Genomic DNA, 18678 nt, shown 5'->3' with positions numbered 1-18678 from the left:
AAGTTGATATAATCACAAATTATCAAGGTGGTATCAACAGTGCGTTTGTACGAAATTAATCATTAAAGTGAATTCATCGCAGTTGGTGTTGGATAGAAAAATCGTTATACGATCGATTCGAGAGAAGATAAGTTCTACCATAAATGGCGATCACTGCTGTCACGAGCTGTCTGGGTCCCCCGCCTTTGCCACCTGGCAAACGCTTTCTACAGAAGTCTTCGAAGAAATTGTCCTCGACTTATAAAAGCTTCCGGGACCCAGCCGTCGAGGCGTGGATCCCGAATGGGTTCCTCGACATGTCAAAAACGAAGCTTCGTCCACGCGAACACGGTTCGGTGATCTGTACGATAACCAACAGCAATCTGTTCAGGAGTTGTTCAGAAGGAAACTTGAGTGCGCGCAAAACGAGCGCGCTGCTGTCCGCTACGCCGCTTGACAAGTGCATCCAGGCGATTTATGGCAGTTGGAAGAACCTCATGCACCGTAAGTGTAACGCTCCGCGAACGTTGCCCGACTAATCACGGTGGAAAACAGGTCGAATAAATTAGACGAGCGATCGGCTGGTAAAGTTACAACATAACGAAACACCGAGAGTATGGCAAAAGTTCGAAACATGTTAAATAACGCAATACGCCTAGAAAGGACGAAACATTGAATCTGTTGACGCTTTACCGGCCGATAGCGTTTGGACATGTAATTCAATTTAACGCTAGGTTTACAGAGCACAGTCATTTAGACTCGTTTCAAATTTCGGAAGGTTTTACAGAAACCGTTAATATTTTTCGCCAACCACTTATGCTGATTTTTATCTATGTATATGTCGCAGGGAAATGATAAAAATAGAGATTTGATCAAATCCCTAAGGTAGATGATCAATTCACAGAAGATGTTAACACTTTATGTACCGGGAGCCTATTTATAGGCTCTTTAATTGCAGTATTTAGCTTTTCGAATTTATTTACTGTGTCGATGGTTGTCTACTTACGATGTTCAGTTTTTGGAAACAGACTTGGCTTTCAATATACCTAGTAATAGTATGAAGGAATTATTCTCAGCCTAAATTGCCATATGCTACTGTAGAAAATTCTTTTTTGAATTAAAGACTGTCTCTAAATAGCCCGATAGATAAAGTGTTAAAATAACAACTCTGTGAAGTGATTTCCCTCTAAAGAAAGTAAGTGATTTGATCAAATCCCTTGACTGTTTTAGTGAAAAGATGGAATAATATTGTTCGGATATTAAAAGTATTAATTTAGTAAATCATGCGTTATTAAGTGTAGAGTAGGTAATGCAACAATAGTCGTAGAAACATAAATTATTTATTCGAAACTAATTAGCAAAAGAAATAGGTAATTAAAAAAGTAACGTACTTTGTAACTCGAGATGCCACAAATCGACAACGTGTTTTAATAAAAATGAATTATTATTTATTAATTACATTCCCTAAAAGTATTCTTTTTGTTTTTTTTTAAATATCAACTTAGGTACCTATTTCTTTTGCTAATTAGTCTCGAATAAATAATTTATGTTTCTATGAGTATTGTTGTATTACCTATTCTACTTTTAATAACGCATGATTTACTAAATAAATACTTTCAATATCTAAACAATATTATTTCATCTTTACACTAAAACAGTTAAGGGATTTGATCAAATCACTTACTTTTTTTTAGAGAAATGACCTTACGGAGTTGTTATTTTAACATCTACCTTAGGGATTTCATCAAATCTCTATTTTTATCATTTCCCTGCGACGTATATAAAAAGACAAACATATATCTGAATTCATTTTTGCTTAAGCCTCATTAATTTTAGTAAATCGATTACACTTGTTAATGCATTACTTCAGTTATAGAAAACTAATAAGAAATCGCAATGAACCTAATGTTAATAATATTTTATTATTTTCGTAAGATTAGTGTCATACAAAATTTATTACATCATTGGAATCGTTTTGTAATTAATTTATATATAGTAGTTCATCACTCATGTAATCATGGGAGCATATAATGCTACCTCAGTAATAGATAATAAGTTACTGTTTGCCATTGGAAAAAAACGACTGATAGACTCTCAGGAAAACAATGTAACAGCATTATATGTTTTATGAAAAAGTTATCTATACAATTTGTTGAGTGGAAGAAAATGTGCCACGTGATATAGGAGTTTAAGTAGAATATTTATTTATTTTTAGAAGAAAAATTACACAGATTCGTATGTGTAATAATTAGGCTGCGGATTTTATGCATTTATGACGTACAGTAATTTATCAAAAATACGAAAGAACATATACAATTTATGTAGGATATGTTCTATCATTAATATAATAATATTGTTACTTCATTTTGCACAAGTGCACATACCCTTTGTTTACGTTTAGCATCTATTTATTATATTAGTTTATGTCGTAAATGGATAAAATCCGCATTCTGGTAATAACCATAGAAATAACCAGTTTAGCTGATTAGACATGACTTTGGTTACTTAAAAATAACTTAAAACTAAACCTAAAATTAATTTGACAAAGTCATATGTTACGTATTCTCTGACAGTTAATACTAATTCGTTTCTAGCACAATTTGGTTGGCTATAGTTAGTATAGCTTATAGCAAAAGTAATGGTAATGCAGAATTCATTTTTTTTGTCCCAACAATTACACATTCAATTTTTAATTTTCAATTATTGCATTTAATCCATATATTAAGTTTCTGTTTTATAGTTTGTTTAGTGTATTCTGAGGCTTAAGTTCCTTTGGAAACTTGTAAATCTTGATGGCAGCTGTTTTGTTGATTCTGAAAGCAGTCGTTTTATTTATCTTAGATAAAGATATATTTTTTTGTTATTGTTGTGGTACTTAGAGATTATTTGTGATTAATTGTAATTAACCTACAAGCTAAAAAGTGTGAATATCGATAAAGGATAACTTTACCATACCGGTTGAATAACGCCAGTATAAGTGAATCATAATTTTACCCTACCGGCAGACAATGCATTAATGAGCAGTTCATTGTGAAAGTGCTGCATGTCAGTTATCTTTGACGATGCAAGACGTTTTGCACTTCAATCCAAAGATAAGTGATCATTGACTTGCTGTATGCTTCTGATGGTCGTCTATAAGTCTTTTTGTCAGATGTTTGAAGAATATAGACATTAATTGAAGAAAGATATATTTCTTATAATGGTAATTGGATTTACCATTAATATCAATTTTTAAATGCGTTGCTGCACAGTGATAGAGCTTGAAATACTGACCGCAATGATTGATATGTAATCTTTAATGCTTCTAGTAAGTAATTTAGAAATTATTGGAAGTACAATCTTTAAAATGTATTTATATTTGCTATATCACTCGACCTCTGCAACAATGACAATGTAATATAATTAAGCCTAGTTCCAAGTTCATTAAAACGATGCTTATACGTCTATGTCCTCTGAAAGTATAATAGGAATATTCGAAATCAATTTTTGTCAGCTTGTATGCCTTGGAAATGTAGAACACTCAGTCGATATGAAATGTCGCTCTATAGGCAATGTAGAACTCTGTTGATAAATCCTTCTAGTAGTTCATTTATTTGGGTTTGAAGTCATTACAATTTGGACTGTAGCATATCTTGGTCCAGTCTTTAGATTTACATCTTTACAAATCACATTTTATATTGGTAAACTATCATAATGTTTTAACAATAACAGTCTTTTTCTATTTTACTTAACTTCTTTTCATTTTTATTTCTTTGCACTTTTAGTTCGCTATTTCCTACGCCTAGGACAGTCTAATTTTTTTGCTTAGTCTATGCCACCTAATTAGGTATACATGTTGTAATCTATGTTGTATATGTATACATCATAGATTTATATATACAAATATCTATCTATCCATGTTCATCTATAACCACCTTCAGTCCTATGGATCTAGATTTGTACTGTCACAGAATGCTTTAATTGCTTTAATTATTGTAGTTCTATTTACCTTAATTATTTCCATTATAATTTCCCCTACTAAATCTATTTCCTTTTTTAATCTTTAATCTCCTATTCTCCTTCAATCTCTCTTAATCTCCTGAATCACAATAAATCCTTCTATCACTTAGAGTTTTACACCAACGAGTCTTACCGACAGAATGTGCTACATTACCGACAAAGTAATCCACTGATGCCGAAGAAAGGAATCTGCTTCTCAATCTGTTTACAATCTATTCTTCTACATTCTTTCGTTTGAGAAAGCAGGATGTAAATTTTCTCCGTCACCCTCCTTACTTTACCATCGGCTATTTTTACAACGATAACTTGTGTCATGGGATCCCAGCTAGAGTACAGGATCCAAAATGCGCCTTAGTTTCCATCTTACAATTAGTAGCAGAAATATAGAAATTAATATTACGATTATTTAGAGAGATGATTCCAGCGCAATAGATTTAAGTATTTTTCTAAATGACTCCTATTCATACGGTACGCCTCGACTTGTGGGTATATAATTAACCAAATATTTTTGTAATGTCGATAATGCAAGTTGAAAGAGAGAGAAAATTGTACGTTTTACTTTTAGATTAACTTTTAAAATAATTAAATTAGATATGTTGTGTTACAAAATACGATTTAAAGTTTATATAATATACAGTGGGTGTAGAAAGTATTCGTACACCGATCAATTTAAAAAAAAAAACTGTGAAATTGTAATTTATTAACTTATCTTTTATAAACGATGACATTCTACATATTCTCGGAAATCTCTAGAATAGATAGATCACAAAAAAATAGCTATTTATGTAAGTGGCGAAATTAACAAGAAAAAAACAATTAATCGATAGAAATATCGAAGCAATAAGTATTCGCACGATTGTTTAATTTTTAAAACTTGATTTAAAAAAAAGAAATTGACATTAATTTACAAGTATTGGGTTGTCTGGAAAGTCCATGGCGATTTTTAGTAGGCGGTACAGGTCTGAATATATCGGAATGGTTGAAAACAAATAACATGTGGACATCCCTCAAAAGGTGGAAAAATTGTGGAACAAAATGGTACATATATAATTCAATAAATATACATATATCGAAATTCAAACGTGTCTTTGAATGTTTCTTAAAAATTGGCACGAACTTTCTGGACAACCCAATATATAATACTTCCTTCGTAGGATTTCCTTTTGATTTTATAATTATTGCAACTCTTCTAAGCATTAAATTAACTAAATTATTAGTTATTCGAAGTGGGATCTTCTTCCCTTCTTCTATTAGAACCTTTTTTAAAAGTACTTTACTGGAAATTTGATGTTTTCTAATTCATACGAAGCAATAAACTAATGTGTTTACGTTATAAACTCTACTGTATATGGTTCGTCATAAGAATCATATAAATACTTATTGCTTCTATACTTTTACCCACTTTTTGCATTTATTTGTTAATTTCACAAATTATATTAACTAGTAAATGTTGTTTGGAATATATCTATCTCAGAGATTTCCGAGAATACGTAAAATATCATTGATTATAAAAAAAGAAGTTAAGAAATTACAATATCAAAAAAATGTAATGGTTAATTGGTCGGTAATTTACCAGCTGTAATTTGGTAAAATAAGCAAAATATATGCTTTACCGGTAAAGTCGAATCGCTAGGTGCTCGACCTCGTAGTATTTTCAGAGTGCGCGGGACATGTGGCCCTCTTCATCACATTTAATGCATTTACAAGCAAGTCTAGATCTAGAACATAAATGTGCGGCACGATCCACCTGTTTCCAAACATAGTACCGAAGTGCTTGGCCGTTAGGGCTCTTTATCGAGGGCGCTTCTGTCGCTGTTTGTTGAGGTCGCCCTCAAACGTGTTCTCGTCTTGCATAGTTTCACTCGGAGATCACCGAGTTATTCTTGTTAGGTTTATCACGACGGATTCGCTTCTGTGTACCGAGTACTTTTTTAAATTGTTGAATTGTTCAAATTATCTTTATAAGTGAAACACCATCCACACGACCCAATGTGCTGAGTACTTGGGTTAGGGGTTCAAGACGGTGTGGTGGGGAGGGTAAGATATGGGAAGAAGTTTAAATATTTGTAGATTCTACGCGATTTAACGAGATCTTTTTATTCCCGTGTTAAAGATGGCGGACAGCTCGGGTTTGAGAAAGTGATTTTATACTTTTATTTATTTATGTTGAGAGAGTATCAATGCATACAGTTAGGATTACCTTCAAAAAAGTAAAAAAATTACGCCATGTACATGAAAAAGTGGAGGACTCAAGGAGTTATCATTGAACAATAGAAGATCCCTGTAAAAAAAACTACAAGAAAATAGAAAAAAATGTGAAATCGAAATAAGCTGCCAGATGATTTGCCTAGATTTCCGCGGCCTGGAAGTCAAATGCTTGGCATGGCCAGGCAAGGCATTCTTAGATCATCAATATTCATACTTTCTCTCTCACAAACTTTCAGATAATTTGTCAATTTAAAACTTTGACAATATCAGTACACTTTCATTATTTTGCGTTTTAAAATAATTCTTATTCATCGACACCTTGATCTTGCCTGGCCACGCCAAGCATTTGACTTCCAGGCCGCGGAAATCTAGGCAAATCATCTGGCAGCTTATTTCGATTTCACATCTTTTTCTATTTTCTTGTAGTTTTTTATAGGGATCTTCTATTTTTCAATGATAACTCCTTGAGTCCTCCACTTTTTCATGTACTTGGTGTAATTTTTTTTTCTTTTTTGAAGTCTTTTATCGGATCTCACTTCTTTTTACAAATAATTTATTATATAGAATCTATTTTAAATTAAAAAAAATTAGATTCATATTTCTGTAAACTCTACATAAGAAGTCTAAATTATTATTTGTTTCTTCAATTGAATAGAGTAAAATAAAGGGAGAGGGGATAACAAAAGCGAATATATATGTATATATATATATATATATATATATATATATATATATATATATATTTATTTATTTATGTTGAGAAAGTATCAATGCATACAGTAAGCATTATGCATGTGTCATTTGTTTCATCTGTCTTCACTTGTTCTAATGAAGCTGTTGTGTGTAGCCGCCATATCACGTTGTACTTTTATAACTACAATAAACCTTTGTACAGTGTTTTCCTCACTATACATTTGTATAGTGTTTTCACCTTAAAAGCTGCATCCCATTATCTGCCTGTTATTCTCACCTTTCTCTCACTTACTGGTTTCTAACAATTTATGTTACAAACTGTATGAAATTTCTTTATGAACTGTACTGCTTGTGAAAATGTTCGTGTAAATTAAATTCTATGTTAAAATTCGAATGACTTCTAGAAGGCTTCCTTGCTGACTACCGTGAGCAATAGAGGCTCTAATAGTGCCTCTGTTTCTCGAATGAGATAAGGCAACATTGAGTCGACTGTAAGAAAATATCGGTTTGTTTAGAAAAACTCCCACTGCTAATAGTCACAAAAAAGCTGGAATAATGGGGAACTGTTGACGTTTTAATTTAGATTGATTTAATTTTAATTAATTGAATATCTTTAATAAAATTTCTTACTTATTTGTTCAATGTTATTCAATTTTTCTTAGACAAGCTAGAAGTTTTTTTGAATATTCGATAGCATTTTACTCAACTAACAAAAGTGAATTTAACATGCGTTACTTGGACTATAAATTTTATATCAAATTAACCGTTTGTAGTCTAAGATAGTGAAAATTTAAAATAATTGTGAAAAGGAATTGGTTTAGAGTATAAAAAAAATGTACTTTTCAAAATATCAATGTTATAGTTTATTAACTATTTATTGGACATTTTAGGGAGCGCAGTAACATTGAGTTAAAGGTAAAAGAAATACTTATGTGGTACGAAAAAATCTAAAACAATTGTTTTGTTCATTATAACATAATGCTACACCGCATTTTTCGCAAATGGTTTGTGATACTCTGATACTTGTGCGTTTGGGAAATTTGCAAACGATACAATATATTTCTACAGGACAATTAATCAAATAATTGTTTATAACCGATAAGATTGTTGAGATTATTTTTTTCAATTTCAGTTAATTTTTAAATAATTCAATCAGGCGTGTCTTTCAGGCTATTCGATGTTTTAATTTAAAATCAATGCATAAGGAATTAGTAACTTATGTTGATCTATACTGAATTTTTAATAATGCGCCATTTTTTTGTGGGAATACATTATACAGTATTAAGTTTGTCATAAAACATGTGTTTTCGGGACATTAAATAAATATGAAGGTCAAGTTTAACGTGTACCATAAATGGTGCAACGACACAAAGCGTGTTAATTGAAATCGTACAATGGGTGTAGAATGTATTCGTACACCGATCAATTTCCCAAAAAACTTTTGTGTGAAATTGTGGTTTTCTTACTTTCTTTTTTTATAATCAATGATATTTTACACATTCTCGGAAATCTCTAAGATAGATATAGTTGAAACAACATTTACCAGTTAATATAATTTGTGAAATTAACAAAAACTAACTCTTCTTAACTTCTTTTTTTTTATAATCAATGATATTTTACATATTCTCGGAAGTCTTTGAGATAAATACAGTCCGAACAACATTTACTAGTTAATGTAATTTGTGAAATTAACAAAAAAATGCGAAAAGTGGATAAAAATATAGAAGCAATAAGTATTTGTACGATTCCTATGACGAACTATTTAAAGTAGAGTTTGTAACGTAAACACGTTAGTTTATTGCCTCTTACGAATTAGAAAACATCAGTTTCCAGTGAAGTATTTTTAAAAAAGGTTCTAATAGAAGAAGGGAAGAAGGTACCACTTCGAATAACTAATAATTTAGTTAATTTAATGCTTAGAAGAGTTGCAATAATTATAAAATCAAAAGGAAATCCCACGTAGGAAGTATTATATACTCGTGAATTAATGTCAATTTCTTTTTTTAAGGGGGTATCCTGAATGAGGAGGTCTAAAAAAAAACGGTTTTCGTGAATTTTTTTAGGATGGAAAAAAGTAATTAATTCTATCGAACATTTTCATACATATTTGAGTAGCCTGTAGAAATTTTTTCAACAAGAAATATTCAAATTGAGTCGACTGTGACGCACATTTGTAGAGTACCTCACAATTAAAACTTTCTATCGACGGGAAAGATGCAGCTCGTAATTTTGGTTTGGCACAAAAAAAACAAAAGAAATTATTATTTTCATACATTTTTCTTCTATGTGAACTAAGAAAAACCCGCAAGAATGGTGAAATGTGAAATTACTGCAAGTTTGAAAAAAAGAACGAGTTCTTTGGGTGAAAAAAATCACTTTAACTTGATAAAAACATTGTTTACAATTTATTTGTATGAATTTTTGTAGTTCACATAGAAGAAAAATGTATGAAAATAAAAATTTCTTTTGGTTTTTTTGTGTCAAATCAAAATTACGACATGCATCTTTCCCGCCGATAGGAGGTTTTAATTGTGAAGTACACTACAAATGTGCGTCACAGTCGACTCAATTTGAATATTTCTTGTTGAAAAAATTTGTACAAACTATTCAAATATGTATGAAAATAGGAAAAAAAGTTCGATAGAATTAAACATTTTTTTCCATCCTAAAAAAATTCACGAAAAACCGCTTTTTTTAAACCTTCCAATTCAGGATACCCCCTTAAATGATGTTTTAAAAATTAAACAGTCGTGCGAATACTTATTGCTTCAACATTTCTATCGGTTAATTCTTTTTTTCTTCTTAATTTCGCAACTTACATAAATAGCTATTTTTTTTGTACTCTATCTATTCTAGAGATTTCCGAGAATATGTAGGATGTGATTGTTTATCAAAAATAAGTTAATAAATTACAATTTTACATGGTTTTTTTGGAAATTGATCAGTGTACGAATACTTTCTACACCCACTGTATGTATTTCCACTTGAGATAAACAAAATCAAATATACTTCATACTATTTGCGTTTAAAAAAAAAAAAAATCTGAAGTTCCATTTGAAAAACCCTTTATTTGAACCTGGCCCTTATCTAATCAAGGAATGTATACAACGTATGTGTAGTTGGCGGCATGAACCGGCCGTCCAAAGCAGTGACCCAGGCGAAGAAAGTGGCACCACCGGCTGTACCCGATGTGTTTCGACATTCAGGCTCCTCTTTTGGTTCCGCTGGATATGCAAGCAGCGAAGATAGTTGTTTCCTGCCCGGAAGTGGATCAGGCGGAACAGCGGACGATGGCTCTTACGGGATGCCATCTGGAAAGAGTCCGGGACCTATTTTCACTCATACTGGCTTCGCCTTTCCACCAGTCGTGGGCAAATATGCTCATGCTGAGGATCAAGGTGTGATGTTTGATTATGTTATTCATTTGTCATTTTTAGACTGCGGAATTTATGCATTTATGATATAAAATAATAGTACGAATACATGCTAAACACACCCATGTATGTGCATTTACATATAATATTGTACACGTAATGAATATACGAATAATACAGCACAATATAGGATCATTCCAGATTTCACGTAAAATCAGACACTGAATGAAGCAGCATCTCAGACTTTGTGCAAGTTTCAGTACGTTGCAGTCTTTAGTAATACTTCAATCTTTACACTTGTAAGATCCATAATTTTTGAAATTTCGGAAAATCTTTCGAGGTACGTTTAAGTGTCACCAAAGACTGCAACATACTCAACATTTACACAAAATCTGAGATAGATCATCGAAGAATGGAGTTCTCGATCCTCGTTTACCTGCGACAGTCACGGAGGTCGCTTGTTGATGAATAGAAAGGGAAGGGTGATCAATAATCGACTGACGGTTTATTCAAGTGCTCATTGGATCCATCGAGAAAATAATTCGCGAAACATTAATATTACAGCAAAATCATATTCCCCAAAATTGCTTCAACAAGTATTGTTAATAATTGATTTAACTGTTGTCAGAAATTAATTTTTAGTTATTACAACCAATAGATATTAAAGTATAGAAATTAAAATATAATTATAATATAAATATAAATATTAAAATATAGAAAAATTTCCCACAATTAATGCCTTCAATGAATACTTGTTCTGAACCGTGATTGTTATTAATATTTAAGCAAATACTAAGTATTACTTTATAAATGTTGAATTAATTCTGAGATACAATTTTAACTGCATCCCAAAGTTTCAGATTGTTATTCCAATGTTTCTTGAGAAAGTAATATTCACAAACATGGAAAGTATTAAATGTTGATTAAACGTATTCTTAGAAAATTTGTGTAATTTTTATTACTTGCACTACAACGTACAACGTACATTATGTATATTCTACATTATTGTACGTCATAAATGCATAAATCCTCAGTCATGATCATTGTAACGATCGTTTAGCTGTTTGCGACAAAGGAACATATAATAATTATTCCCTAAAAAAATTGATCAATTATTTTTAAAGAGCAATCATTCGTTTATAAACGATATTCTCTGTAAAAATTGTATTGTTTCTTAAAAGGTTTCCTTGTTATTTTTCTTGGCAATGAATAACAAAACCCTAATGTTGCTTAAAAACAATTACAGCTAATATTACGTAATACTAATATAATTAGAAAACGGTTTAGAAAATTGCAATCAAGTCCATTTCATAGCTGAAAAGCCAAAATGAATACATTGCCACTACTAATATAATTAATATATTTATTATATAATTAAACATACTTAAGAAACTCATATTTTCCAAAGAAACAAAGAAACTCTAAAGAAACTTTCATCTGAATTGGATAAGAATTGTAGGGATTATAGGAAAATTATGTTCGCAAATTTTGAATGTTGTATTATCAATTAGTGTAAAATAACTGTTTTAAATTGTAACATACATCTGATTGTTTTTCAGGAATCGACATGACTCAAAGCCCCGGTAGAGATAGCCCAGGTAGTTCAGGATCAGGTTCTGGCTCCAGGCATTCTACCGCTTCGTTAGATTCTGGTAGGGCCTCCGGTTATCATCTGGGTCCTAGAGGACCCGGTGCGCTTGCTTCGTCTCCCAGGTGTTCTATAAGCTCGCTCGGCAGTCATCCAGATAGGCCAGCAGATCTCGATGTCGTTCATGCTTGGTTGACTGAACTCCAGTTCGAGGAATACTTTCAATTATTTGCTTCCGCTGGTTATGATCTTGCTACTATAACGCGTATGACGCCAGAAGATCTGACGGCTATAGGTAGATAAATACCTAATTAAACAAGTTAGAGTAAAAGTGTCTTAGCGTCGTTCATGCATCAAGTTACGTAGATAATTGCTTGTGAGATATAAATCCAGTTTAAAGACAGGAAATAGTCTATTATTAGCATGTATTTAAATATATTTAAACTTTTAATATTTCATTTTATACATCGACTCTAGGTGTGGATATTTTTAAAGGCCAAAATTTGTTTACATCTATAAATTTTCATTACCATGCGATACGTTTATATTTGTATTTTTTTTTGGAGAACTTTAAGATTATCCAACAGTTTTGTATTTAAAATGGGTTGTAATTAAGATAATGTGCGTTTCCAGGAATTAAGAAGCCTAATCACAGAAAACGTTTGAAAGCGGAAATAGACAATTTAAATATTGGAGATGGATTGCCAGAACATATTCCTGGTTCCTTAGAGGAGTGGCTTAGGCTTCTACGACTCGAAGAATACCTCGGTGCTCTTCACCAACAGGGTATGCGTTCGGTAGAAGACGTAACGACTCTTACTTGGGAGGATCTTGAAGACATTGGTATTGTACGATTGGGCCATCAGAAGAAGTTATTGTTGGCAATTAAGAGAGTGAAAGATATTCGTGCCGGTAAACGTATACAACCTTTAGATCTTGCACGACTACCGCCGCATCCTGGGCAAACACAGGTAAACAAATGTTTTATATTTCATTATCCTAAATAGTAAAAAAAAAATACTAGAATAGTGTAACAATTTATTGTCTTTTACGTGTCAATTAATTTGGCTTTACATTCATGAAGTGAAGAGCTTTACATTCTTTACAACTTCTGTATCATTTATTTGAATAAGCTGAAAATATTTAAAAGCAAATTGTTAGTATACACTTGTTTCCTTATATTTAGATAATTTTAATTATACTTTTAGGACGTAGTTATTCAACGAGGAGGTCCCGATTTGCCGTCACCCGATGAAGATTGTTCATCGCCTGTTTTGAGGTCCTTCCAGAGAGGAGGAAGCGATACCACGTCCAACACTGCATGGAGAAGTATGTACGCTGCCTTGCCAGCTGATTATAATATTGTTGGACGTTCTGGTTCACGAGGAAAGTCCTTAGAAAGCTTAGAAGATGCACCGCTTGGATATCCTCCATCTCCAGCACCTTCTACGCACCCACAACCTATTGAATGGCGTCCACGCAGTTTCGAGGATGGTGATCTCACGCCTACAAACGACACTTCTATTGTGGAAGCCGGTGGTGGAACTCTTCCACGTCCAAGACATTGCCTTGTTCGTCCACGACCCATAGCCAAGGTAATATACGTTTGTTAATTTTACTATATTTTTAAGGATCCTTCGAAGTTAGATAACACGATGTTATTTTTGTTAACATAAACCATTATATCATACAAATATAAATTATATTATACAAATTTACTATTATTACAAATTTTACTCAAATCATAGTAAATAAATTTACCATTAAATTTTGATTGCAGGTCACAGCAACTCCAGGGCAATTCAAGTCACTACCAAGAGACTTCGATAATAAATATCAACTAACTTATGGACTTGAAAGTAGTCCACATCTTCCGAAGCGTTGTCCCCCATCTCCTCCAAGACGCCAGAGTTCTAGAGAAAGTAGTTCTTCTGTCGTTGGTGTTGGTGGATCGGGAGTTGGCGATGTTGTAATAGATTGCAGCGGACCTGTACCAACTGCTTCTTGTGAGGATCATCATATACATCATCATCAACATCGTCACTTGCTTCATCATCCCTCACCTCCGCCACCAGCACCGGCACCAGCACCATCAACTCCACCGCAAATGAATCGACCATCTTCTTCCATGTCTCGTTCTTGGGGTAGTGTTAGTGCTAATGTGAACGAGGAACATGAATTAATAGCGTCTCTCGCTTTGCAACATCGTAATGGTTCTGATGCCAGCTTTAAGGTACTTCACTTTATACAATTTTTATAAAATCTTTTTGTATTTTAAACTATAGATCATTAAAATAGGTGTTACTTGAAATTTACTGTCAAAATTTACACCTGTAAATTGTTATAATTTTTATACAGCATATGTTTATATTAACGTTTGAAAATATTATGTTCGTTTCAGTCAAGTTCCAGTACAGAATCTGATTCAATTCCTTTTGCAAATGAAAACGCTGGGACGATAAAGCAGAGGTCTGCACGAGCCCAAGAATATGCAAGTAACAACTCTAACAACAGTCTTCAGAGTCATGTAATAAGTCATCATTCCAGTGGTAGCGAACCTGCAGATGTATTGAACGACATCGGAAATATGCTTGCAAATCTCACTGACGAACTTGATGCCATGCTCGAGGAAGAAAAACGTCAGGGTCTGAATTCGTAATCATCATTGTCTTCATTATCTTTTTTCACTTACGTTAAACAACGTTATCACAAAGCATAAAATTTCGGCAATAGAAGCGATTAATAGAAATTGATTTTCTACGCTGTGGCGTATATAGTAGATCATGCGCAAATAATATTTGCAAAATTAAATAGAACGTATCATATATTAATACGAATTTTAAACTTTCCCGACTTCGCAACGATCATGTTAAAATGAAAATATTCGGCGATAGACAAACTTCCTACTACTTTTCATTGCATTAACCTACGACACACGTTATATTACACAAAAAGTAATATCCTGTTGTAATTGTATGAGTTAATGTAATGAATCCTTCCACACTTTTATGATTTAAATTTTATCAGTTTTCTCTTATTTCTTTCTTAATTTTATTTTTCCATAGAATCAAGCTTCTTATTTTTCTATCAAAATATTATGAAGTTTCCAGAGACATCTAAACGTTGCATAATCTTTGTGACCGTTGTATTTCTTCAAAGTACTTATTACGTTATTCTTATTCAAATTCTTTTTCTTTTAGTCACACTGCTTGTATCAAACGCGATATTGTGATCACGAGTGATTGCCTGCTTCATATGACGGGTATTGGCAGCTGAGTTTTCGTGATTTGACAATATATACATAGTTATATGGGAGAAAGTACATTTAAATAAAAATACGTTTAATAAGTATGATTAACAATTATGCCTTAAAAATAAAACTACAAGCAACATAAATGTAGTTCAGGTCCATACACTAAGCGTACATTTTACAATTACACAGCACAAAGACTGATACTTCTTCTCTGGAAATTTCATTAATATCAACATATATACATTCCAGCTAATATATTTCCTCTTCCACTTCCGTCCTTTGCTAAAACGATAGCATGTTAGATCGGGACCTTCGTAACTGTTAGACATTTTGAGGTTAGTATGATACGAAGAAGTAAAGTTCTGCATCTCTTTTCCACAATAAAGTACTTTGAAAATATAATTCTTCCAATACCGTCAAAGAAGGATATTACTGACTCAAATTGTTTTGATAATGAAGCATAATTATATCTTTGTCTATATTATGGTACAATTTCTATAAGAGTGTACGATAGTTTATATGAAAAAATTTACATCTTCCATTATTTGAACTTCAAAAAAGTTCTCTTAAGACTGAGAACAAACCAACATAAACATTTGACTGCCAATTGAATTTTAAGATAATACAATTTAATACAGAATCATATGCGCTGTATGCCAATTAACATTTTATATTTATTATCCGTACTAATATAGTGATGTATGTAACTCGCTATTGTTACATGGTGCACAGAAGCATGTGGAAGGTACACAACGTATCCACATATACATATGAAATCAAAGTAATCGTAGTAGTGGAATGTCGTCGAAACAAAGTGTTCGGATACCCCTAAATCCAAATATGATGCTGATATGTACTGAGACTTGTGCATACAATTTTATGCATAGACTTTATTGTAGCAACGTGTGCGTGTGTGTGTACACAGATACACACACACGCGCGTGCGGCGCGATTACGTATATACAGGGTGTTCCAGTTGACAATGGCCACAGAAGAACTTAATAAAAACAATTTTTTATTACAAATTGTTAATTATCTCCTTCAGTAGTGATATTATGAAAAAATGTTTTATACATAATTTAAATAATTTTGAAAGGCCTTGCTAAGACCTTTTCTTTCAAGTGTCATATATTCCATATTTTCAGATTTTTTAAGATACAGTTTACTGCAAAGATCTGCGCAGGTATCTTTTAATATGGAGACGCATATTTTTATCAAGAATCATAATTTCGAACATTTAAAAATCGTATTATTAAGCTTGAATGCATATCGACGTTAAATACAATATATAAAAAAATATTTACTTTATGTAAAAGAAAGTATGTGACCTTCAAATGCCTAGAAAACAATCAATTGCATTAAAATATTTGTATATCATATTCGCATTTTTAAACTATTCAAATCACGTGTGAAACAAATTTCCATATTATTATAACTAAAGAGGATAATTACGATGCCTGTGTGGAGTTGGACACCTTGTATATTTCTATACACACATTTGTATGTGATGATCCCAGATGTCAATGTGCTTGAATGTTCTTCAAGGTTTCAAGTGTTTGAAATCTATACAATATTCATTCATTCTTGCTATCCTTTATGTTATCATATTTCTTCAAGAACATTTTGCAAATCTTTATAACGCACTTTCAAGAATATTCTGTATCTTTGGTTTGAATACAAATATTTTATCTTTCAGTTCATATATCAAGCATCGGATCCTCATATATAAATGCATACAGTGTTACAGTGGGACATTATAGTAATTAAATGTTTTACATTCTTTAAGTAGTATGAACTTGTTGTTGTCTCTGTACGAATCAGTTTCATAATTAAAACGTAAACAAATGCATTGCGGTGAACTGAATTATAATATCATTCCTTTGATACATTTTATTTTTAATCTTAAAATATGGGTCGTTATTCATATTCGAATCCAATTATACTATATCATAATGAGAAGAGAACATGTGGTAGAATATATACAAGATTTTGAAATAAACTTAAAACTTAGGTTAATCAATTAAACATCAGGGCTGCACTACTGTGGCCTGCAGACTTGTTAACTATTGTAGGTATATAGTAGGTATATATATATATTATATATCAGTTTAAGCAGTGTACTTAGGGAAAATGTTCTGCGGTGCTGCAAATTTATAAATTTATGATTACATATTTTTACTTTTGATTATTATTGTATATTGTTACATTACAAGTTGGAGAATCTGTTTGAATCATGAATGAATAATGATAAGCGGCGCAAACTTTTGATGCATATACATAAGTTTTATAACATTCGACTTGTTCTTAACGAATGGAAGTGCTTAAAATATCTCATGAATTACTGGAAGCTTTTGCACCAAGTTACTTTTAAGAATACAATTAATTTATGCTACTCTATACATTTAAACAGCGTATTTGAATAAAAGAAATTATTGAATCCTCAAATGATTAATAAGTGCAAATCCATTTTTGTATTTATGATAAATAATTATTTAAGTTTTAGACATTCAAAGGATTAGGACTGTTATTAATGTCAGGGCATCACATTGAGTGCACTGAACAAGAAGTATCCTATAAAGATAACCATTCAAAATGAAAGTGTTGGAACCATTCATTCATGTTTAGATAATAATGTATTTTATACAAAAATAATTAACAGTATAAAGTAAAAGATTACGGTGACGCAAATATTGAAATAGTATTAACGCTAATGTGGCGAAGGACGAAGAAGTAGATAATTAATAAATAATAGCAGGAAATGAAACATTTTATACTAACACCATGTGATTGAATAACGATATTTGTTTTCATAGTGTATAAACTGACAAACACAACAGAAGGTAACGCACACTGCCGATTTTTATATTGTAGTTTCATGTTACCACGATATGGCAACATACATACAAACGTCAGGAATTTTAAGTACTTTACAACATGAAATCAGTATAGATATCACTCAAAGCATTAAGTATGCATAATTTTCACTGTTATATTTCATATTTATTTGGATATATTTCAATTATAAAGTGTGCACTGAAGATACGAAGAATAATTTTATTTCATTTTGGAAGTATTATTTTAAGTAAACTATGTTAAAGTTATTTTACTTGTAAAGAAATAATAATATAATGAAAAATACTTTATTTAACACATATAAATAATAACGTGTGTATTACAATATAACATTAGAAGTGCTTAATCAATAGCATCATTATTATTTTTCGATAAAGAGGAGTTTACAAATTAAATGCATTTATTAATTAAGTACATATTAATATATTTACTTAAGATAATACATTCCATTAACTAATAAAGCTATGTATTAAAAATTCAGAACTGTCTATAGCACGATTCTCCCAATCACAGAAACTTATACCTTCTACTGTTTTTTATTCACTGCCTTTTCTTTATACAAGTAGTCAATAATGAATGATACTGTAAAGACAATTCAATTATTGGCTGGTTTTTAGGCAGCTAATTCAAAATTCCTAAAGGCGCATTGCTTCTACGTGGTGTATACATATTATACATATATAAATATTATATAAATAATAAATAAAAATATAGATATGAATATATATTTA

The 18678-nt window shown here is 31.7% G+C and overlaps 1 protein-coding gene across 1 annotated transcript in view; it reads left to right on the top strand.

Annotated features, from left to right (window-relative positions):
• Positions 1-16943, top strand: part of LOC128875046 (caskin-1) — a 27044-nt gene extending 10101 nt beyond the window's left edge. Inside the window, exons 2-7 of the mRNA XM_054120357.1 lie at positions 9999-10277; positions 11813-12136; positions 12475-12812; positions 13050-13436; positions 13622-14074; positions 14243-16943. Of these exons, the coding sequence (XP_053976332.1) occupies positions 9999-10277; positions 11813-12136; positions 12475-12812; positions 13050-13436; positions 13622-14074; positions 14243-14500 (2039 nt within the window). The 3' untranslated portion in view covers positions 14501-16943. The remainder of the gene's footprint in view (positions 1-9998; positions 10278-11812; positions 12137-12474; positions 12813-13049; positions 13437-13621; positions 14075-14242) is intronic.
• The last annotated feature ends 1735 nt before the right edge of the window (positions 16944-18678 follow it).

This window comes from Hylaeus volcanicus, chromosome 4 (assembly GCF_026283585.1).
Source record: "Hylaeus volcanicus isolate JK05 chromosome 4, UHH_iyHylVolc1.0_haploid, whole genome shotgun sequence".
Taxonomy (NCBI): domain Eukaryota; kingdom Metazoa; phylum Arthropoda; class Insecta; order Hymenoptera; family Colletidae; genus Hylaeus; species Hylaeus volcanicus.
This window is presented reverse-complemented; position numbering and strand designations above follow the sequence as displayed.